At 41.6% G+C, this 24,846-nt stretch overlaps 1 protein-coding gene and 2 pseudogenes across 2 annotated transcripts in view; 2 read left to right on the forward strand and 1 right to left on the reverse strand.

Annotated features, from left to right (window-relative positions):
• The window catches only part of RAB39A (RAB39A, member RAS oncogene family), a 62,352-nt gene extending 38,230 nt beyond the window's left edge, over nt 1-24,122 (forward strand). For both annotated transcript variants that reach the window (XM_021062738.1, XM_003129824.3), the window contains exon 3: nt 22,640-24,122. In XM_021062738.1, the coding sequence (XP_020918397.1) occupies nt 22,640-23,066 (427 nt within the window). In that variant the 3' untranslated portion in view covers nt 23,067-24,122. The remainder of the gene's footprint in view (nt 1-22,639) is intronic.
• On the forward strand, nt 1,013-3,426 carry LOC106504868 (annotated as a pseudogene).
• LOC102163881 lies at nt 8,618-9,083 on the reverse strand (annotated as a pseudogene).

The raw sequence follows: 24,846 nt of genomic DNA on the forward strand, positions 1-24,846 counted from the left end.
CTAGTGGAATTCGTTAACCACTGAGCCATGACAGGAACTCCCTTAGTTTTCTTTTTTTTAAACCCAGCTTTACTGAGGTATAACTGACAATGTTTTCTATGTTAATATGAATATATGCTAGTAGTAACTACTTGCAAAAATAAAAAGGAACAAAATCAAAGTGAAGAAGGTTTAAGAAAATTATGAATATGTGAGCATCTGTAAATTGTAACATAACATTCAATTGTTGAATTTTTATTATTAATACTATATTTTAGTCATGATAAATGTTAAATGTATTAAGTCTTAAGGATACTTAACATTACAGTGCCTTCATTAATGATAGTTTATTTCTTTCCTGTGTAATTCTCTCAAGGTAAGTGGTCCGAGTTGTTGAAGGTGTACCATCATTCAGGTATCTTCTCTCTTACATCTCTACCATCCCTAGAACATCATCATTGTCTGTGGGGACAAAGATGGGTTGCAGGCACACTGTGTGCAGGCTCAGGAAGAGGGGAAGGAAAAATTCTAAATCAAGCAGTGTTTCTTTTAAGCAAGTGAGGCAAGTGAGGCCAATGTGGTTCAGATCACTTCAGTTCTCGGAGAAATTAGTTACAAGGCCACACTGAGATGGGGCCGCTCTCTGCAGAGGAAGAAGGGAAGATGCACTTGGCATTGTGGGCACTGGGGGAAAACTAGCAGTCACCACTTTTATTTTTTAATCATCACAGTGGAAGAAGTTTAGCAGGAAGAGAAGCAGAATAAAGCTTAACACAGTGTTAATAAGAATGAATAAGTGTACATAAGGCTAGGAGGTATGGAGATGTGCTTTACAAACACTGGTTATAAAGCTCAGGGGGGAGTTCCCGTCATGGCACAGCAGAAACGAATCTGACTAGGAATCATGAGGTTTCAGGTTCAATCCCTGGCCTTGCTCAGTGGGTTAAGGATCCAGCGTTGCCGTGACCTGTGGTGTATGACCTGTGGTGTAGGTCGCAGACACAGCTCGGATCCTGCCTTGCATGGCTCTGACATAGGCCTGCAGGAAAATACCCCTAGCCTGGGAACCTCCATATGCCACGGGTGCGGCCCTAAAAGGACAAAAAGATGACAAAAAAAAAAGCTCAGGGAATAACCTTCTCCTAGTGCAGTGCTTTTCAAAGCATGTTCTGCAGAGCACTCATCCTTTGTGATTCTTTTTAAAGGATGAGTTCTATAATCAAATAAGTTTGGAAATCCCTATATTCCATTTTTCTCTCTGAGAAATTCACTATCAAAGGCCCTAATAAGTATTGAACAAAGAAATGTGTTTGACTTTGATTTAACTAGCATTCCTGGAGTTCCCATTGTGGCTCAGCAGGTTAAGAACCTGACTAGTATCCATGAGGAAGCAGGTTTGACCCTGAACTCCCTTAGCGAGTTAAGAATCAGACCTTTTGGGAAAGCTGCACTGTAGGTCTCAGAGCTCATCTGGTGTTGCTGTGACAATGGTGTAGGCTGCAGCTGCAGCTCCAATTCGACCTCTAGCCTGGGAACTTCCATATGCCACAGGTGTGGCTGTAAAAATAAAAAATAAAAAAAATTTAATAAATAAACTAGCATTCCCACCTTTTATTTGAGGGGCTGTTCTTAAAATATGAAATCCTATGGTAACTAGTGTTCTAAGGAATATAAATTGGGGAACACTCCCTTGGGGAGTTGCTTTAGTCACATTCTTTGAGCAGAACCACTAAACTTGAGATTTGGAGCAATGGAAAACCTGCAGACATTAGTTAACCGGCTAATTAACTTAGCAGAGGGCCATAAGTAGTCTTGCTATATAAGGGACAGCTTTCTCTGCCCTCCCAACCCCAAATCTGATAGTGACCTCTGACTAATACCACTCAATATCCTAGGCCTTCGCAAACTCTCTGCCTGCCTCTTTGTCTTCTGCCAGCTCCTTCTGTGGATCTTTCTCTTCCCTGTGTGCCTTACCCTTCCCTAAGCGTCTTATTTTTATTTTCCTTTACCCTTTCCTCTATCAATCCATCCTCATAGTTTCCTCCCACCTTCTTTTTCTCTCCTTCCTTTCCATTTTAATGTGTCTTTTACACTCTCATTTCTTTTTAGCTTATTTCTCCTTATTTGCCCTCTGCCTCTTTTATGTCTGTTTTCTCCTCTGCTCCTTCAAAACATTAGTTGATGTTTAAAAGTGGTTTAATTTGGGGCCCAGTCAAGGAGGGGTTTGCAAATGAGCCCGGATCTGAGGCCCACTGAGGACATGGATGAAAATGGGCTTCCTTTCATGGGGTCAGACATAGACCTGACTAAGGTGCCAGCTATTCAGCAGAAAAGAACGGTGGTGTTTTTTTTAGGGCCATAACTACGGCACATGGAAATTCCCAGGCTAGGGGTCTAATTGGACCTACAGCTGCTGGCCTACACCACAGCCTCAGCAAGGCAGGATCCAGGCATGCCAGATTCTTAACCCACTGAGCAAGGCCAGGGATCGAACCCGCAACCTCATGATTCCTAGTTGGATTCATTTCCACTGCTCTGTGACGGGAACTCGAAAAATGGTTGCATTTATAAACCAATCTGTGGTGTACACCGTACATTTCCTCAATTGCTTTTCTATAATTTGTGAGGAGAAATTGGCAAAGCTTTCTCTTCAAATCCAGCAAGTTGAAACAACTCTCAATATTTTAGATGCAAAGTTGTCATCTATCCCAGGCCTAGATGATGTCACATTTGAAGTATCTCCTATAAGTGTCACTAGGATCACGAATGAATCACATTCTGAAACCCCTGCAGATCACAGCAGAACAGTTTATAGGACTTCGAACCATAGGAAAGTGAAGTAACACCAGAAAATATCTTAACTGTAGCCAAGGATCCAAGATATGCCAGGTATGTCAAAATGGTTCAAGTGTTCCAGGGATGGCAATAAGAAACAAAATGATATTAGAAGGACTAGACCCAGATCTTCTTGAGAGGCCACATACTCCAGTGCCTGATAGTAAAGGTGAAAAAAATACAGAAGAAAGTTCAGATAATGAATCTTCTTTTAGGAGCATGTTTGAGACCCTCTCATGTTTTTTTTTCTCTTATATTATTCTCTATGTCTCCTTTTTGTTGGTGCTTCTGGATGACTTCATCAGGTCTCCCATTAAAACACTGTTTACCATATTTAAGGGTGAGACCTAATTAGATCAATAGACTCTAGAAAGTCCCTTGATATTTTGTCTCCACATTCAGAATTAAAAGGTTCATCCTCTTGTTTGACTTCTAGCTCCTTGTCACACTTACACAGATCATGCAATATCAATATCACTTGTTTTACACACAGAATCTTCCAATTAGAATCATTAGGACAACTGGAATTTTGACAAAGGAACAAATTGATGAAACTTCATAATTTTAGATTTTTTTTTTTTTTGTCTTTTTTGTTGTTGTTGTTGTTGTTGTTATTGTTGCTATTTCTTGGGCCGCTCCCACGGCATATGGAGGTTCCCAGGCTAGGGGTTGAATCGGAGCTGTAGCCACCGGCCTACGCCAGAGCCACAGCAACGCGGGATCCGAGCCGCGTCTGCAACCTACATCACAGCTCACGGCAACGCTGGATCATTAACCCACTGAGCAAGGGCAGGGACCGAACCCGCAACCTCATGGTTCCTAGTCGGATTCGTTAACCACTGCGCCACTACGGGAACTCCTAGATTTTTAAATATAAAACGACTACAGAAAGGCTAGGGGGTTGGGAAATCAAAAGTCAGTGAGGCCCAAGAAATAGCAACAACAACAACAACAACAAAAAAAAAGACAAAAGACAAAAAAAAAAAAAAAAAAAAAGGAGTTCCCATCGTGGCGCAGTGGTTAACGAATCTGACTAGGAACCATGAGGTTGCGGGTTCGGTCCCTGCCCTTGCTCAGTGGGTTAACCATCCGGCGTTGCCGTGAGCTGTGGTGTAGGTTGCAGACGCGGCTCGGATCCCGCGTTGCTGTGGCCCTGGCGTAGGCTGGTGGCTACAGCTCCGATTCAACCCCTAGCCTGGGAACCTCCATATGCCGCGGGAGCGGCCCAAGAAATAGCAACAACAACAAAAAAAAAAAAAAGACAAAAGACAAAAAAAAAAAAAAAGTCAATGAAGCAGGGGTTTCCCGTTGTGGCTCAGCAGTAATGAACCTGACTAGTATCCATGAGGATGCCAGTTCCATCCCTGGCCCCACTCAATGGGTTAAGGATCTGGCATTGCTGTAAGCTGCAGTGTAGTTCACAGTCCAGGCAGGGATCCTTCATTGCTGTGACTGTGGTGTAGGCTGGCAGCTGCAGCTCAGATTCAACCTGTCACTGGGAACTTCTATTTGCCACATGTGCGGCCCTAAAAAAATAAAATAAATAAAAGCAAAAAAATATATTCAAAAGTTAATGAAGCAAATATGAGGTGAAAATTGGGGCAGATTTGGTAAGATAGATGGACAGACTCTGAAAAGAAAACTAAAAGTGGAGAAATATAATTGTATAGGAAAGGACTATTGGAGGCAAGGGAAATTAGTGAGAGATGAATTGAAAATAAAATTAGGAGTTCCCATCTTGGCGCAGTGGAAATGAATCCGACTGGGAACCATGAGGTTGTGGGTTCAATCCTTGGCCTCGCTCAGTGGGTTAAGGATCCAGCATTGCTGTGGCTGTGGCGTAGGCCAGTGACTACAGCTCTCATTTGACCCCTAGCCTGGGAACCTCCGATGTGCCTCGGTTGTGGCCCTAAAAAGCTAAATGAATTAAATAAGTAAGTAAATAAAATTAAAGAAGGTGATGGAGAAAGGACACATGAAAGAAGCTACAGAAATCAACCACACTGTGATCAACATTCTTGCATTTTGGTACAACCATAGGACTGGGAAGGAACAGATGGATGACCTGTACCACAGTCTAATTTTAAAAATAATAGAATGAATGTCCAGAGAGGCTTTGACTTGCCCCAGGCCTTATAATTTGTTAGTGGTTTGCTTAAGAGCACAGTTCTCTTAATGCCTCTGTTCGTGCTCTTTCTGCTGCACCAGACCTCCTGACATGGTTGAAAATACTTTTATTGACAATTGTATAGTTTCTATCCTGAAAAAAATTCTGTTTATGCACCACCCCAGCCCCACTCCCATCTCTGCAGACCCAAGTTAATCACTGCGTGTACTTAAAACAGTTATTTTACTGCTATGTTCAGAGACAAAAGGGGAAATAGATTTACACAGTAGAAGTAGAACTGATAACTACAGCAAACACTTGTGGCTGCAATGACTCTGTGCAGTCCTTAGTGACTGCCTCGTTTAGAAACAGGAATGAACCCTGTCACTGCAGTGGAGTGGTTTATGTGAACTCTTACCTTATGAGACAAAGAGAGGTGTTTAATGTTAAGCAGATCTACGGGCAGATACCGGCTATGGTGTCCTAAAGTCTCAAAAGGACTTTGAAGTAGCTTTCTGTTTTTTTATAGAACTGAAATCAATCAGTTTTATGATTTGTGTGTGGAAGTCTATGCATTTATTTAGATTAACTGTATGCAAAGCACTAGATACAGAAGTAGATATAAAAATAAACAAGATGGGGTTCCCATCATGGCGCAGCAGAAACGAATCCAACTAAGAACCACGAGGTTGTGGGTTCAGTCCCTGGCCTTGCTCAGTGGGTTAAGGATCCAGCGTTGCCGTGAGCTATGGCGTAGGTCGCAGACATGGCTCAGATCTGGCATTGCTGTGGCTCTGGTGTAGGCCGGCAGCTGCAGCTCCAATTAGACCTCTAGCCCGGGAACCTCCGTATGCCGCGGGTGTGGCCCTAAGAAGACAAAAAGACAAAAAAATAATAATAATAATAGTAAATCTCTCTCGAAAATAAATAAATAAACAAGATATAGTCTCACATTCAAGGTCCATGCAGTCTCTGTACTAGGTAAAGTACAGACTATACTGCTATAGCAAAGGGACTACTCAAATATGGTACCTTAAGTAACGTAGATCTTTGTTTCTCTTTCTTCTATGTTAATAGTCCAGAATGAACAATTCTGAACTATTTGGGTGGTTCTGTCTCATCATCAGTTTCCAGGGTTGTCCAGTCATTGCCATTTCCTAGCAAGCAAGAAGGAGAAAGAGGAAGCCTAGGGCTTCTTCAAGCAAATGAACCTCAGTCTGCACACATCACTTATCATGTCCCATTGATCCAAACTTAGTGACATGACCACAACTAACTGCAAGAAAGCTGGATGATATCGTTTCTGTATGAGTTGCTGGGTGTGAGCTAAAACTCATGGAGTTCTATTACTGAAGGAGGACAAGAGAATAGACCCTGGGTAGCAATTAAGAGTTCTCTCTCACAGCCTCATAGCAAAGGAAGTTAATAGTCAAATCATTGCAGTAAAGGCTGGTGAGCAAGAAAATAAGTTCCAGTGGCAGAACAAAGGGAGAAATTTTCATCTATGTGTAGGGTGAGGGCCAGTTTCAGAGGATGTATCTGAAAGAATGTGGTTCTCTATGCTGGGACATGAAGGATATGTCAGTAGGAGGAGAAATAACAACAGGAAACAGTAACAATAGAAAAAGAAATGGCTTCCAGTAATGATAGCAGATTGAACACCTGTGCCTCTTAGCTTTTTTCCCTGAAATCTCACTAAAGTGACAGTAGTTTTGTTTTTTAACATAAATCTTAAAAAGGAGAGTAGGTAAAGAGACAATAGCAACAAAATTCTGGAAGAAAGCAGATGGAGGAATGGTAAATGAATTAGCAGATTAAAGAAAACTGGCTTCTAAGCTAGTGGTGGGAAAAACTAAAAACCAACCCGGGCTAAGGCATTGAATCCCCTAAAGACTCAGGGAAGGGTGACACCAGATGCTTCTGAAGTAGGAATGCACAAATAAGGATCAGAGTTCCCGTCGTGGCTCAGCAGTAATGAACCTGACTAGGATCTGTGAGGATGCAACTTCAATCCCTGGCCTCACTTAGTGAGTTAAGGATCTGACGTTGCTGTGAGCTGTGGTGTAGGTCGAAGACTCAACCTGGATCTGGTGTTGCTGTGGTTGTGGCATAGGCTGGCATCTGTAGCTCCAATTCGACCCCTAGCCTGGTAACTTCCATATGCCAGAGGTGCAGACCTGAAAAGCAAAAAGCAAAAAAAAAAAAAAAAAAAAGATCATTGTCAGTCTAAAAAAGAGTGAATCTTCATCCCTCCACCATTCCACACAGTAGGTGACTTCTCCCCTGACCCTGGGAAAAAACTAGAAATTTATTCTTTGAAAAGAATTAAACATTAGTCTTTTATTGGAAGCATCAGGTATAATTGAGGTTGGGGTCCCTTATTTAGAATAAGGATTTAAGTGAATATGCATATTGTACACTAAGTCTGTCTAGCCTTCTCCCCCACCCCAGCCGCCTTAGCTCCCAGAATGCTGGCAATCAGATCTTCACCCTTCAAACAGGACATTGTGAAGTCATTTCTGAAGAATCTGATCAGGCCAAGAGGAAAGACTTAAGATAACAACATGAGAGATTCCTCAACTAAATGATCAAGACTGATCATCTTACAAGTGAGGCTTTCAGTCTTAATGAAAGATTACAAGAAATATTAGGAACTTTGTAATATGAAACCTAAAGATCAAAATGAACAGAAACCAAATGCAACTAAAAAACAATGAGGGAGAAGGGAATGTTTAAAAACAAACAAACAAAAACCCTGTCCTTAATCTTCTCAGATGGATAATGGGAAAATATTGCAATCATAAAAGAAAAACAAAATACTATTTTTAAAAGAATATTCTGAGAACAAAAAAGATTTTGGAAATGCAATCGAAAAAGCAAAACACTCAGTATAAAGTTGGGGAAATCGCTCAAAAAGTAGGACAAAAAGACAAAGGCTTAGAAAATAGGGGAAAGATAATGCTTTTTAAATTAGAGGAGTAGCCCCAAAGATTCAATAAAAAAAAAAGTAAGAGTCATTCCAGAAAAATGGAACATAAACGGGAGAAATAATCAGTGAAGCATTTCAAGGAGAGTATCTAAGATGTAGAGATCTGAGTTTTCAGATTGGAAGGGTCCAGCACAATAGATGAAAGTAGACACATTCTACGGGACCACTGTCATGAAATTCTGGAATGTTAGAGCCACGGAGAAGTTCCTACAAACTTGCAGCTGGGGATCAGGGTGGGGAGCATGGATAACAAGTCACATGCAAAAGATCAGGCATCAGATTGACTTCAGACTTTCTGAAAATAGCAGTTGAAGCTAGAAAGCAATGGAGAAATTTCAAAATTCTGAAAGAATTCAGTATTTGACCAAACTGTTACTCAGCTGTGAAAGCAGAATAAATCAAGCATGCAAGACTTCAAAATATTACCTCATGCATCTTTTTAAGGAAGCTATATGAGGATGTGTGCTGTACACACACAGACACACACACGCATAACTCACACATAAGGAGTAAACCTGGAATGAAGAAGACATGGAATATGAGGAACAGGGGATTTACTTCTGAGGAAAAGAAAAAATGCCCAAGAATATGGTGAAGGCAGCTCCTAGGATGGTATCCGCCACAGTTACCAAGAACACCAAGGCAGAGGTTGTAGGAGAGACCTCCTCAGGAAGATGAAATCTATAGAAAAGCTAATAGGAATGAACTTTTTTTTTTTAAGAGCCAGTCTTTTTATTTGATAATTTCTTGCATTTGAAGTACTCCTCGATGACATCCTTGGCCTGAGACTCTTTGCAATAGTCCTTTACCACCACACAACTACAACCGGCCACTTTACGGGGTTTTCCCTCTCTGTCAGTTTTACAGAGGCCTTCCCATTCCCCTCATTTCTTGTGTTATTGACCTTAATTAGTTTGATCTGGTGCTCAGCACAAAGGGCCTCCACCACCTTGACATACATTGGCTCATCGAAGTTGGATGCAAGCACACAAAGATGGGCTTGGCTCTTGTCTAAAGCTTTGGCGGCTTCGAGAATTCCACGTGCTGGGCCATCATGGATGAGGGCAGTCTTCAGCACCTCTTGTGGAGCACTATTAATGTCCATTACACCTGCAGCAGCAATGCCTTCCTTAGCCATGGCGATGGGTTACAGGTGGGGCCGAAACTTGAGTGCACTGGAGCCTCTGCCTCCATGTGACTCGGGCAGAGGCAGGGAAAGAGCAGGAATAACTTTTTAAAAGAAGGCAACTGGCAGAGAGTTTGGGGTTGGATTATTGACAACTGCATGGAAAATTTAGCAAGAAGAAAAAGATGTGGTAGAGACTTAGTGCTCACTCATATCTGATGCTTTTCTGGACACGTGGAAGGAACGTATTTCCCTTCCATCTTGCACTTAGAATCAAGAGGCTAATTCTGGCCAGTGGATTTGGGCAGAATTCGCATGCGGTGGTTTTAAAATACAGCCCAGATTTTTAACGTTCTTTCTATCAAGAGGTGCATTGTTTATTGCTGTAGCATAGCCTGGTCTATCTTGATTAATATGCAAGATAATTATTAACTCTAAGGAAAAGAAGTCATAGTTATTCCAGGGCTTAGCATTGAAAAGTATCTATGTGGTCAGAATAACACAAATGCCAAGAAATGATCTTTCTAAAATTATGATATAACAATATTGGCAAGTTTAAGGATTGGGAAAAATAATGATGTGTGGTAAGTGCCCAGGTAACTGGTAAAAACACAAACTTAGAAAAACAGAGAAGAGGGGGTTCCTGTTGTGGCTGAGTGGGAATGAAGCCGACTAGTATTCATGAGGATTCGGGTTCTATCCCTGGCCTCACTCAGTGGATTAAGGATTTACAGATGTGGTGTAGGTCACAGACGCAGCCCGGATCTGGTGTTGCGGTGACTGTGGTGTAGGCCGGTGGCTGCAGTTCCAACTGGACCCTATATGCTGAGGGTGTGGCTCTAAAAAGGGAAAAAAGAAAAGAAAGAGAAAAAGAAAAAGAAGGAAAAGAATAATCTATTCAAATTACTTGAAAATAGGGGTTCCCATCATAGCACAGAGGAATCCGAATAGGAACCATGAGGTTGCAGATTCGATCCCTGGTGTCACTCAGTGGGTTAAGGATCCAGTGTTGCCATGAGCTGTGGTGTAGGTCATAGATGCAGCTCGGATCTGTCTGGCGCTGCTGTGGCTGTGGTGTCAGCCAGTGACTACAGCTCCAATTCAGCCCCTAGCCTTGGAACCTCCATATGTGCAGGTGCGGCCCTAAAAAGACAAAAGACCAAAAAAAAAAAATTAAAATAAAATAAAACCTGCATCGTATCAGAAATAGAATGAAATGAGAAAAAGATAAAGACCAATATAAATAATAAAAAGTGGAGAGATATACAAAAGCATGTAAAATGAAGCATTATCGAGAAAGTTGTATGAAAACACACAGATGTCACAAAAGTGGTGGGAGAATTATAACCCAAGGAAAAAAATGTTCTTGAGGAGTTTCCGTTGTGGCGCAGTGGTTCACGGATCCGACTAGGAACCATGAGGTTGCGGATTTGATCCCTGGCCTTGCTCAGCGGGTTAAGGACCCAGCATTGCTGTGAGCTGTGGTGTAGGTCGCATAAGCGGCTCGGATGCAGCGTTGCTGTGGCTCTGGCGTAGGCCAGTGGCTACGGTTCCGATTAGACCCCTAACCTGGGAACCTCCAATATGCTGTGGGAGTGGCCCTAGAAAAGACCAAAAAAAGTTCTTTAATTATATTAGATCACACAGTATACTATGTTATATGGAAAATAATCATAAGAAGTTGGTCGTCTCATTTTTGTTCTGCAAAAGGATACCAAAAAGTGTTGTAATAAGTGCTGGAGTCTTTTGTACACGTTCTGGTACCATACCAAATAGAAAGTAAGCATCCTTTCATTATCACCTTGCAGACAATCAGAGAAGCTAGAAACATTTCTCATTAATTTCCAAATAAATCATTTGGATTGTCACATAATGTGGTCTGCCTTCCAGAAGCCACCGCAAAGTACAATTTGAATTACTACTGATTTAAATACAGTAGTTCTTTAGAAAAGGGGGATGATTTCACCTGTATGTTTATAGTGTGTGCTGTTCAGCCCATTTCTCCACTTTTAACTTCATGAATCCCTACTATAAATATCAAAAGAACATAAGCTTTTTTGCATTTCCCTCTGTTATTCTTCCGTTTGCTTAGCATTTTCATGATGCCTGGGCATATTCTGACAGAGTCTGAACTTATTAATTCAGTTATTTACTTAAAACTATCAGTAGGCCTCGTGTGTGCCCGATTCCGTTTTAAAAACTCGGGATATAGTTTCTCAAAAAAGTAACAGAAATCCTCACTCTCATGGAGCTTCTCTTCTACTGGGGGGAGATGGGCTATAACCAAATAAGTTGAAAAAACTATATGGTATATTAGAGTGTTAATTACTACAGAGAAAAATGGAGGATAAAAGGTGAATAGAGGGCGCTGGGCATGATAAGAAGGGCTTACTGTTGTAAAATGATGATCTATGGTAAAAGAAAAATAAAAAATGGTTGCAGAGGAATTGACTCCCATATTCAAAAAGAGAATAGGGCCATTCGGTCTTGTTAGTATTACAGGCAACCTACACACAGGCTTGATTCTTGATGGAAAGGCCGTGGAATTATACAAAGCAAAAGAATTTTAATGTTTTTGTATATGAAGAAAGTATCCTACGTTACAAGCCCTCAGTTTCGGAAGGCAAGGGCAGGGAGGGTTAGCATTAGTAATAATAAAAGGAGCAGGGAGAACTTATCCTTTAGTCTCTCGAAAACAGTCCCAAGGGCCTGGGTTATAAGGCAAGTGAAGCAGGTAAATAAAGCATGAACCCAGTGACTGTTCCCGGAAGGGCAGTAGGAATGTAATGTCATGGTGAAAAAAGGCTCTCACAAGGCTAATGAGTTCATAGGCTGCCTGCTGCCAGCAGCCTCTGGCATCAGAGTACTTCTGTCACCTAAATGCCTGTTTGGCAATTGGCAAAGCCACAAGAAGGGGACTTCGGGAATGGAACATCTGGCGCATTTTACCCAAGTCAGTCGACAAGTGCTCTCTCTTTTGTTGCTCTTTAAAAAGGCCCGTACGGCCTATAGAGTTCATAATAATAGCATATAAGATCTCATTCACACTTGATTGCATTGCCCATATATAAGTAATTCTTTGTAAATGTAAGCAAACTCTAATGCTGTCAGTTTCACTTGTCTGCATATACTTTCAGGAAAAAAAAATTAAGGAGGAAAATTAAAGTTTAAAATATTTATCTATACAAGGAATTCCCTGATGGCTGAGTGAGTTAAGGATCTGGCATTGTCACTGCTGCGGCTTGGGTTACTGCTGTGGCACAGGTTCAATCCCTGGCCCAGGAACTTCTCTGTGCCATGAGTGTGGCCAAAAAATAAATTAATAACAAAGTGTTCACATAAACATTTTTCTTTTCTCTTCTTAAGCAAATGTACACATAAGAATAAACTTTGAGATGAATGGATAAAGAAAATGTGATACACACACACACACACACACACACACACACACACACACACACACATTTGAATGTTAGCCATAAGAAAAAGAAGGAAATTCTGTGGTGCTACAACATGGATGAATCTTGGAACTTTATGCTAAGTGAAATAAGCCAGTTACAGAAGAACAAATAGTGTATCATTCCACTTTACGAGGTATCTGAAGTAATTGGACTCACACAGAAGCAGAAAGGAGAATGGTGATTGCTGGGGGCTGATAGGGGTAGGAAATGAGGAGTTGCTGTTCAGTGGAAATGGGAATTCAGTCGGGCAGGATGAAAGATGTCTAGAGATCTTTACATTGTGCTTGGAGTTAATTATACTGTACATTTAAAAACTGTTAAGAGGGGAGTTCCCGTCATGGCGCAGTGGTTAACGAATCCGACTAGGAACCATGAGGTTGCGGGTTCGATCCCTGCCCTTGCTCAGTGGGTTAACTATCCAGCATTGCCATGAGCTGTGGTGTAGGTTGCAGACACGGCTCAGATCCTGCGTTGCTGTGGCTCTGGCGTAGGCCGGTGGCTACAGCTCCGATTCAGCCTGGGAACCTCCATATGCTGAGGGAGCGGCCCAAGAAATGGCAAAAAGACAAAAAAAAAAAAAAAACTGTTAAGAGGGTAAATCTCATGTGGTTTTTTTTAGCCACAATTTTTTTAAATGAATGAATTTTGGCTTTGTGAAACTATGTTGAAAATTATAAAATGTTTGTGACTTTGTTTTTTTGTTTGTTTGGTTTTTGTCTTTTTGCCATTTTTTGGGCCGCTCCAGATTCATTAACCACTGAGCCACGACGGGAACTCCTGTGACTTTGTTTTGTATCTGTCTTTTCCTACAAAATGTATGCAGCCTCTATCAATCAGGTCTTTGGTTGCCAGCAATAAAACCAACTTGACATTAATCAAAATTGAAAATTACTGGAACCACGTCTGAGTCACAGAGACTTGACAGGATAGCTGGAGGGACTAGGCTTGGAATGAATCAAAATACCCCAGGAGTTCTGGGCAGCAAGAGCTACAGGAGGCCAGTGTGGTCCCAATAATACTTTTTCAGCTGTTCACGCATGGTCGTAAGAAGCCCCAAACGGACAGTTGTCAGTCTCAGCTATTAACTGAGTAGAAGCATCACGAGATTCTCTAGTGAAAGGCTTTTTCCCTTGGATACTAAAACCTTTATATCAGCAGAGTTCAGAGTCATAGGGATTAGACACAACAAAAAATTTTAGTGAGTCATTAAGTGTAATTGTGAAAGGCTCCATCACCCCACTTTCACCATTTGTTTCCCACACCACGTCATCTGTGTATGAGGGGAAAAAGCACCACCTACTTTTTCTCACCACCTTAAAACATATACATCCCCAAAGATCATGCTAAACTCTTACCATGTCAACTCCTGGATGTGGCATAACTGAATCGATTTTTTTTTTAGGGCCATGCCCATGGCATATGGAAATTCCCAGGCTAGGGGTCAAATCGGAGCTGCAGTTGCCGGCCTACACCATAGCCACAGCAACTCAGAATCCAAGCCACATCTGCAACCTACACCACAGCTCATGACAACACTGGATCCCTTATCTAGTGATCAAGGCCAGGGATCGAACCCCACATCCTCATGGATCCTGGTCGGATTTGTCTCCACTGCGCCACAATGGCAACTCCACAGGAGTGACATTTTATTTTATTTATTTTTTGCCTTTTTAAGGCCGTACCTAGGGCATATGGAGGTTTCCAGGCCAGGGGGTGAATGGGAGCTGTAGCTGCTGGCCTACCCCAGAGCCACAGCAATGTGGGATCCGAACTGCATCTTCGACCTACACCACAGCTCATGGCAATGCTGGATCCTTATCCCACTGAGCAAGGTCAAGGATCAAACCTTCGTCCTCATGGATGCTAGTCAGATTCGTTTCTGCTGAGCCATGATGGGAACTCCCCTGAATCTTTTTTTTAAAATGATGTATGGGGAGTTCCCGTCGTGGCGCAGTGGTTAACGAATCCGACTAGGAAGCATGAAGTTGCGGATTCGATCCCTGGCCTTGCTCAGTGGGTTAAGGATCTGGCGTTGCCGTGAGCTGTGGTGTGGGTCGCAGATGTGGCTTGGATTCTGCGTCGCTGTGGCTCTGGCGTAGGCCAGTGGCTACAGCTCCGATTCGACCCTAGCTGGGCAACCTCTATATGCCGCGGGAGCAGCCCTAGAAAAGGAAGAAAAAAAAAAAAAAGATGTATGGTTAGTCTACAGTTAGTTTCAGATATATATTCTTTTTCAGATTCTTTTCCATTATAGGTTATTAATATAGCTCCCTGTGCTATACAATAGGTCCTTCTTGTTTATCTATTTTACATATTATTAGTGTGTATCTGTTAACATAACTGGATCTTAATAATCCATCCCACAGTTTTATAGAGCTATGCCTCCAGGTGATAGCGATGTAATAAGATCAGTGAATCCTATGGCATCAGCCCATTTTCCTGTCTCTTCCTCTGTTAAGTGAAACTTTTGGTCTGTAGCAAAGTGTGGGATACCATGACTTCATCTAAGGCATTTTGTAAGTTCATGGTTGGTGGTACTAGCATGGCTTGGGTCCACATTATTATTATTATTATTATTTTTAGCAGTGTACAGCAAGTTTTATTTATGCCCACAGAGAGAGCAGGCTGCCCTGGGTAGGGACTGGCCTTGAGTCCACATTAAATGTCCATTGGAATAAGGACAGATCAGTGTCCCCTCTGTGATTTTTCTCCCAGAGTAAGGTACGATATCCAAGGTGTCAGTAACTGCTAGAAAACTGAGTATTAATCAGTGACAGTTGAGGTAAAATAATGTCTCTGTTGAGCCCAGTCCCAGCCTTCTACCAGGACACTTTGAGCCCAAACTGGGGTAAAAATACTGACTAATGACTATAAGACAGGATGTACTGTTTCACCAGTTATTAGGAATTCCTTTACAGAGGGGGCTTTGGGTGAGTATTCACATGGGATACAGTGTTCACAACCTGTGGACCCTTCCACTCATCCTGTTATCAGTCTTCTGAGCGTATTTTTTCTAGCATGCCAAACCTTTAGCCTCTGCTCACGAATTAGCATAGATCCTTACCTATATTTCTCCACCTTTTCCTCTACAAGAAGTACCACTAGAAGTTCTACAAATGCAAGGATTTCTTTTCCACTATTAAGTGGTGCCAGCATATTATTTAGAGACATCTGTAAGGCAGACTTGAATTTTTTTTCCTCTTTAATTTCAGGAAAATATGCATAAGGCCATGGGTCGAGAGGGTGCTGCAGATGTAGACCTGCTGGGTATGTGAGCCTTGTTCTCTAGGTCCTCTCGGGTCCCACTCCTATTCCTGCCTATATATGTGACTTCTGCTTATTGACAGAGTGCCAGCCTGGTGAATCAGACTACCTAGCTCTTGATAAACACCCAGATTTCCTGGTCACCTGGTGTTCAGGCATTTAGTCTCTATCAGAGCCAAGTTTTAGACAAGAACTGTTTCTCAAAAACGAAATAGCACTTGGCAAAGAGGGCGTGTCTTTATTCTAAAATGACACTCCTGTGAAGTTCCCTTTGTGGCACAGTGGAAATGAACCTGATTAGTATCTGTGAGGATGCAGGTTCGATCCCTGGCCTCGATCAGTGGGTTAAGGATCCCGCATTGCTGTGGCTCTGGGGTAGGCCAGCAGCTACAGCTCTCATTCACCCCCTGGCCTGGAAACCTCCATATGCCCTAGGTACGGCCTTAAAAAGGCAAAAAAATAAAAATAAAATGTCACTCCTGTGGAGTTGCCATTGTGGCGCAGTGGAAACAAATCCGACTAGGATCTGTGAGAATGTGGGCTCAATCCCTAGCCTTGATCACTGGACCAGGGATCCAGTGTTGCTATGAGCTGTGGTGTAGGTTGCAGATGTGGCTCGGATCCCGAGTTGCTGTGGTATAGGCCAGCAGCTGCAGCTCCTATTTGACCCCTAGCCTGGGAATTTCCATATGCCACAGGTGTGGCCCTAAAAAGCAAAAAAACGAACAAACAAACAAAACAGTAAGTCCTATAATTGCCCAGTGGATCTTTCCCCAGGCCAGTCAGAGCATCCCAGCCTACTGAAGGCCCTTCAGGCAGGCACCATTAGAGTGGATAGGCCAGTTGGCAAAGCTTCTTGCATTGCATCTTGGACCATCTGAGGGGCTTTCTCTTGCTTTCAGACTTGTTAAAGCTGGTAGCTTTTGGGTCTCCCACTAAGTGGGTCAGAGAAGTACATCTAAATATACATTTCCTCCAAAGTCCAAAAAGATCCACCAAGTATTAGGCTTCTTGGTAGGCAACATAATATACCACAACTTTTCTTTTGAGAGTTTTCATCAACATTCTGCCGGTTAAAGGATTTCCCTCCCACAAGGAACTTCACAGAGATTACTGGCATCAGCCAGTATTTTCAGGGGCTATATCACTAGGATGTGTATGTGTATTTTTATCCACTCTCCTCCAACACCGACATGCTCATAGCAAACTCAGTGACCTGGGCCTGAGAACATAAGACAACACTATGAGTAGATCTAATGTTGAGTACCCTTCTTTTTTGGCACTGCTGGCATCACTTTCCCTCAGACTTCCTCACTCATTTCTCCTATGTCCCTAATCTCCTGTTCGTGACTCTTACCAGATCAGCTGTTCATTTACTCACTAACCACTCAGCCACTGGATGTTCATTGATGAGCATAGCTAACTCTCACAGTTAGCAAGCCAGAAAATGGTAAGAAAGGGGAAAGGATGCCATGCATGAACAGACAGTAATAATGCCTAACATATTAGTTGGGTAATTAGTTGAATAATACCAGCATGTTAGAAACAGACCCCAGCCAAACAGAGCAACCACTTTTCCTTCTATGGAGGAATATAGTGAGGGGACTAAAATGGTCCTCCAGTTCTCTGCAGGAAGAGGACGGTTGAATGGAAATTCAACCTTCATACCACATCCCGTGGTAGTAGCCTACTATGGAGAAAAAGGGGGGGAAGAGTTTCTCCTGATACCAGCAGTATTCTTTAGCAATGCCAATTATAACATGGAATTGGATATAATTAACTTATAGTGACACCAAGCCTGCCTGGTTGAGTGCTTTCCCCCAGAAACACTGGGTGTTGGACTGATTCAGAAATAGAATGAATGTGGAGTTTCCATTGTGGCTCAGCAGTAATGAACCCAACTAGTATCCGTGAGGAGTCGGGTTTGATCCCTGGCCTTGCTCAGTGGCCTGGCCCAGACCTTCCTAAATTTCCTATCCACAGAAACCACAAGAGATAAAATGATTATTGTTTGAGGCCACTAAGATCTGGGGTGATTTGATACATAATGAGAGAAAACTGGAAAAGGGTTGAAAATTACATAAAGTATCTGACACACAGTAGGTGCTTAATAAGTAGTAGCTCTTTTTGGAGTACTTACAAGAAATAAGGTTATTAGGGAACTCCCGTTGTGGCACAGCAGAAATGAATCCGACTAGGAACCATGGGGTTGCAGGTTCCATCCCTGGCCTTGCTCAGTGGGTTAAGGATCCGGCGTTGCCGTGAGCTGTGGTATAGGTCGTAGATGTGGTTTGCATCCCACGTTGCTGTGGCTGTGGTGTAGGCCGGCAACAGCAGCTGCAGCTGCAATTCCATCCCTAGCCTGGGAACCTACATATGCCACAAGTGTGGCCCTAAACATCAAAAAAAAAAAAAAAGAAAAGAAAAGAAGAAGAGAAGAAAGAAAAGAAATATAAAAATAGAATGAATATGACATGGGAGAGAGGCTTGGAAATTGAGATATTTCCGAGAGAGCAATTATAATGATGCTTCTAGAACTAAGCTATGGAGGGGGGTAAAGACAGAAGGGAGCAGGTTGAAAATGATGGAGTTGATCATTGGATTACAAATCTTAATGGAATTAAAGAATTATCACAGTAAAAATAGGTTCCTAGACTGTGATATTTTGATTAAAAAGAGGACTATAAATTTGCAGTTTGGGAGGTAGTGAGTGTTTCTGATGATTAAAAAAAAAAAGGAAATGGATGGAAAAAAGCAGAGTGGAGGGGCAAGTTCATTAGAGATGAGGAAGTCAAGAAACAGATGACACCAGCCCGTTCATCTGAATGGATGTCGAGATCAGTGAACAGTGATAATCAGTGACTGAGATAGAAAGAAAAAGCAAACTATTAAAATCTTCAGTATGTGGAGAATGACCAAGCAGTTGGCAGATGACAACAGTTGATAGAGCCAGATGGCACAAGCCTCAGAGGAACAGGGATTTTTTTTACATCAAGAGTTGGGAGAGAATAATTATCTGAAATTGGCTTTGGGAAGCAGAAGCTACCTTCTCCTGATCTTACATACAAGCAGTGTGAGTGTGCTCTGGGGAAGCTGTGTTCTCAGGGACCAGGAGGTTCCAGTTAAGACAGTGAATCAAAGAAAACGATTTGAGAGGAGACCCTTCTCAAAATGGGATAGGAGTTGCTGAGAGTGTAGCTTTCAAGGTATAAAACCCAGCAGGTTTCTTTTAAAATCCAAATCAGATCTTCCATTTGGGATGGATGGGGCTGCTAGGAACTTGTAACCCTGACCCCTGTCCTCCATAACTCACCTTCCATCACACCTACAAGACACTGGAGTTGGGGTCTTGCTGTAAACCTCTGCACCAGTTTTGCCACAGGGTGGTCTCATAACTTAATTCTCCAATAACATAACTGAGACCTGTCAGGGATCCATTCATTTATTTCTCCCTTCTCTCCTTCCCTCCATCTCCCCCTCCCTTAATGTTTTTCTTGTCTTTAAATCATCCGTTCATTCATTGAGACTTTCAAAGCCCGGAAGAAAATAGATATAAAACAACATGCAACAGGGTGTTGTTGCTTATGAAGAATTTTCACATGTCAGTCTTTACAACTCTTGAATTCTTTACAGGGAGGCCTACCTACTTGTAGTTCTTTTAGGGTCTGTCCTCTGCCCCCTTATATACCTTCAAGATCTAGGGACCCCTAAGAGAGGAAGTTCCAGAGAAAGACAAATGCTCCTTCATCATCTTGGAAAGATCTGTCTCTCCAGTTCCATTTTTCAGTCTTTTTTCTTATTTTTAAAGCCAAACCCATGGCAAATGGAGGTTCCCAGGCTAAGAGTCAAATTGGAGCTGTAGCTGCCAGCCTACGCCACAGCCACAGCAACATCAGATCTGAGCTGTGTCTTCGACCTACACCACAGCTCATAGCAACACCAGATCCTTAACCCACTGAGCAAGGCCAGGGATCGAACCTGCATCCTCATAGATGCTAGTCAGATTTGTTTCTGCTGAACCACGATGGGAAATCCCCATTTTTCAGTTTGAAGGCCTGTCTCTCCACCCAAATAACTGACAGCAGGGATGCCCAGTTGTTTTAGGGAAAACTCTACATCCTAGGACAACTAATTCTGAATCTATAACCTAACCATATCAGAATTCTAAACCTATTATCCAGATACAAACTAGAGATCAAGTTATGATATAGAAAATGGCCTTTCACTCCAACTAATTATTAATAAGGGCTGTTTTATGGAATATATTGCATATACTTTTCTAAAAATTTTATTTTATAGAATGATTTTCCAGCTGTATTCAGATATGTTCTCAAAATTAAATACAAGTTGCTAGAAAACATGGTCTTTCCAGCAGGGTAAGACATACCTCTGCCTAATAAACAAGCATTTCAGTGTTGAGTTTTTAAGCACAAAAGCATGTCGCTTTAAATTATACTAATAGTAAGTTAATGGGGTGGGGGGAGTAATGCAGGCTTGGTGCTGAGTAAATTAAAGCTTTCAGTCTAATAATAGCCTTAATTAGGTTTCTCTTAAGACACCGCACATCTGCCTAAATTCACACATGTATAGATGAGTAGCAAAACAATAACAAATTAATTATCCCTCAAAATTAAAAAAAAAAAAATCCGTAACAACTTAAGTGAACTGCGTTATTTATAGCATGACAATGGCAATGGGAGGTTTCCTTACTGTCGCAGTTGTTCAGTACATAATCCTTGAGATGTCTGAAGTCATCACATGAGAACCTCTCTACTGGGAATTCTGAGGAGAAAGGGAAGCAGCAGAAATGGAAAGAGGAGCTCAGTGTTCTCAGCCCGGGGTACTTGTGGTATTGGGTCACTGAACTGAGCTGTGATTTCAGCAATAAGGGTATGAAGGTGTGTAAAAGTTGGAGAGTCCTCACTAACCCACTAGGCCTCCACAAAGATCTGGTGCCTCAGGCAAGTAACAGATATACTTGCCTAAAGAGGATCACTGATGGAGTTCCTGTCGTGGCTCAGTGGTTGATGAATCCGACTAGGAACCATGGGGTTGCGGGTTCGATCCCTGGCCTTGCTCAGTGGGTAGATGATCTGGCGTTGCCGTGAGCTGTGGTGTGGGTTGCAGACAAGGCTCGGATCCCGAGTTGCTGTGACTCTGGCATAGGCCCGTGGCTACAGCTCTGATTAGACCCCTAGCCTGAGAACCTCCATATGCAGTGGGAGCGGCCCAAGAAATGGCAAAAAAACAAAAAAACAAAAAAAAAAGAAGAGGATCACTGATACCCTGGAAACTGAGACCATGTGTGATCTCTGGCTGATAGAACATTTAACACTCCCTTACCAGTAAGATTAATTAATCCAGTATAGCAAATATTAAGTTACATCCATCATTTCCCAGGCAATATGACTGTTAAATACGTAGACTATGTTTGACCTTCAAGGAGGTTTGAGTTGAGTAGAAGATGTAGCAGCAAATCCAATGAGCATGTTAGGAAAATTATTATAATCATAATGGCAGTATGTCAAAAGTTCAGTGAAAAATTATCAGAGAAGTGCCTAAGAGAAGCAGAGTGAAAGAGGTCAGTGACAAGGAAGGCTTCTTTTTTGGGGGGGAGAGAAGGCTGCACCACAGCATATGGATTTCTTGGGCCAGGGATCAGATCCTAGATCCAAGCCACAGTTATGACCTATACCACCGCAGCTGCGTCAATGCCAGCTCCTTTAAGCCATTGTGCCAGGCCTGGGATGGAACCTGCCTCCTGGCACTGCAGACACGCTGCAATCCCATTGTGTCACAACAGGAACTCCAAGGGAAGGCTTCTTATATGATTAGATTTGTGAACTGACTCATAAGGGAGAAATAGGAGTTCGCTAGGCAAAAAAAGGGAACTAGAGATTCTAGGTGGAGGAAACAACATATGTAAAGGCAAGAGATATAAAACAGTATGGCCTTGCCACCTTGCCTCATGATTCAGTCAGGAAACAAATAGCACACTTGAAAGGTTAACTGAAAAGAGTGTAATGAAGTGACTGTTTCCAGAAATGTGGGCTAGGTTAAGAGCACCAACAAAGGATGGTGAGTCACTCAGGGATGGCAACAGTGGGAAGCCAGAGGGGCAAGGAAAAGGAGTGAGCTTGTCAGAACCTGGTGAAAGCCATCGTCGTGAGAGAGGGGCTGCCCCACAGGACCCTTGACTGGAAGCAGCCTGGCAGAGGCAAAGGGAGGGGTCAATACCCTTCCTTTCTCTTGAGGTCTCCACTGCTGAACCCCACCACAAACGATAGAGCAAAGCAAGTCAGCTTCCTGAGGAGAGCAGAGCCTGCATCTGGAGAGACAATCTCATCACATCTCCGATTCATATCTCAACAATTTCCTGTTTCTTAAGTAGGTATAGCCCAGGACTAAACCTGAACTAACATGACAAGTCTGCCCTTGTTTTGCCTTCCTTACCTGACAGAGAGGAGCTTGTTTGACGTAAGTGACAAGGAGAGATTCCAAAGATCCGGGTTGCTGTGAAATCTCTGCCCTGCACCGAATCTTTCTGTGTGCCTACTTTTAACCATGATAATGTGATCCTTATTCTATCAGATATTTTAAAATAAAAACAAGTAGTCTGAGTGTGAGATGACATACATTGTAAGTGCTTATTTGTCTATCAAAAATAATGCTTTAATGTTGTCAGTGGATGAAACTGGCTTGCATATTAATTGCATAGAATTTTTTGTTCACTTAGGACACTTCATATTTGACTTAAAAACTCCAGTTAAATCACAGTAAGGTATCTTCATATTTTATTATGGTGCTACATTGTTTGAAGGAGGGAGAAAAAAAGCAACTTGTCCTTTTACAACCTTTTTTTTCTATTTATTTTTCAGATCAATAACTCGATCTTATTACCGCAACTCGGTTGGTGGATTTTTAGTATTTGACATTACTAACCGACGATCTTTTGAACATGTGAAAGATTGGCTAGAAGAAGCAAAAATGCACGTACAGCCATTTCGAATTGTCTTTCTGCTAGTGGGACATAAATGTGATTTAGCTTCACAACGTCAAGTTACAAGGGAAGAAGCCGAAAGACTGTCAGCAGACTGTGGTATGAAGTATATAGAAACCTCAGCAAAAGATGCTACAAATGTTGAGGAATCCTTCACTATCTTGACAAGAGACATATATGAGCTTATTAAACGGGGAGAAATTTGTATTCAGGATGGCTGGGAAGGGGTTAAAAGTGGTTTCGTTCCAAATACTGTGCATTCTTCTGAGGAAGCAGTAAAGCCCAGGAAAGAGTGCTTCTGCTGACTTCAAACATGCCAAAGAACTAAGAACAGATTGGGTGTCATTCAGGATAAATACCAACATTAACAGCAGAATGATGCGATGAAAGCATTTTAAAAAGTTATAAATTCATGCTAACACTCTTTTTTGTAAGGTATTTGATTCAGAGCATTATGCTTACTTGTTAAACTACCAGATTGGTATTTTGCTAAATTATCAGGCAAAGCAGACAACTTTTTCTTAAAACTGGAGCATTTACACAATTACCTCCATTCTTACTTTGTTAGCATATAACTGACCTTAATGTCCAACTATGTCAATGTTACTCATTTTTCTTGACAGTTTGATTATGTAGTCTGATTGAAAAGATTTTATCAGGAATTACATTCTTTTGAGTTAATTAATATTTCATAGTAAAGTGGATTTAAAAGTACACTGTTCGCTTACAAAGTAAACAATCTCAGAAGTGTTAACTGGGCCTAATATAACAATTCCTTGTTTAAGGTGCCAGGTTTTTAATCATTCTCTGAAATATTTATCTTCCCTTAATTTTGCCTGAACGTAAGAAGATAAGTTTTATACTCATTTTTGTTCTCTGATTTATTGCTCCTTAAAACTTCGTTTTATAAAGATATCTAAGGATCTAAGCAAAATGTTTTTATTGCAAATATTTATAAAACTAGAAATGAAAGACCACTATCAGCAGATATCTTGTTGTTATAGAATACTGTCCTAATTTAGACAACAAAAACAAATGTATATACTGACATTCTCAAAGAAAGTAAATTCAATTTACTTTAAATTATTGTCAAAATTATCAATATAGGTGTTCCCTTTGTGGCTTAGCGGTAACAAACCCAGCTAGGATCCAGGAGGATGTGGGCTTAATCCCTGGCCTTGCTCAGTGGGTTAAGGATCTGACGTTGTTGTGAGCTGTGGTGTTGGTTGAAGATACAGCTAGGATCCTGCGCTGCTATGGCTGTGGCATAGGCTGGCAGCTCTAGCTCCAATTTGACCCCTAGACTGGGAACTTCCGTATGCCAACTTGCAGCCCTAAAAATCAAAAAAAAAAAAAAAAAAAAAAAATCAGTATAGGTAAATAATGTTTTTAGTAATTTTTTTTTTTGGTCCAAATAAATTTCCAAATTTCAGGAGTTCCCACTGTGGCTCAGTGGTTAATGAATCCAACTAGGAACCATGGGGTTTGGGGTTCGATCCCTGGCCTTGCTCAGTGGGTTGAGGATCCGGCATTGCCATGAGCTGTGGTGTAGGTTGCAGACTCGGCTTGGATATTTGGATCCTGCGTTGCTGTGGCTCTGGCATAGGCTGTGGCTACAGCTCCAATTAGACCCCTAGCCTGGGAACCTCATGCCGCGGGTGCGGCCAGAAAAGACAAAAAAAAAAAAAAAAAAATCCAAATTTCCCCATTTTCAATACAAGAAAAGTATACAAAAGATTTTTCGGGCAAGGAAAATTGGCTAGATGTTTGATATATTTAGCATTCATATTTTATTTCACAATCTCGTTAGTAAAAATAAAGATAGAATAATGAGTTAAGGCTATAAGATAATTTTGAGTTTCCTAGTTTTTAACTTATTGATTAAATTTCTCTCCTGGAAGGGACATTTTTATCACAATTTCAGATATTTTATAATGTACATTTCTATTCTGTTCTGTAAACCATTCCTGATCACAAAGCAGCATCATATGAGGCTGCTTTTTGGAATCCTAAGGTCTTTACTGTTAAACTATAGTTGTTTGGAAACCAAACTAGGAGAAAGAATATTTAATGAGAAATCAGAAA

This window comes from Sus scrofa, chromosome 9, assembly GCF_000003025.6.
Source record: "Sus scrofa isolate TJ Tabasco breed Duroc chromosome 9, Sscrofa11.1, whole genome shotgun sequence".
Lineage (NCBI taxonomy): Eukaryota > Metazoa > Chordata > Mammalia > Artiodactyla > Suidae > Sus > Sus scrofa.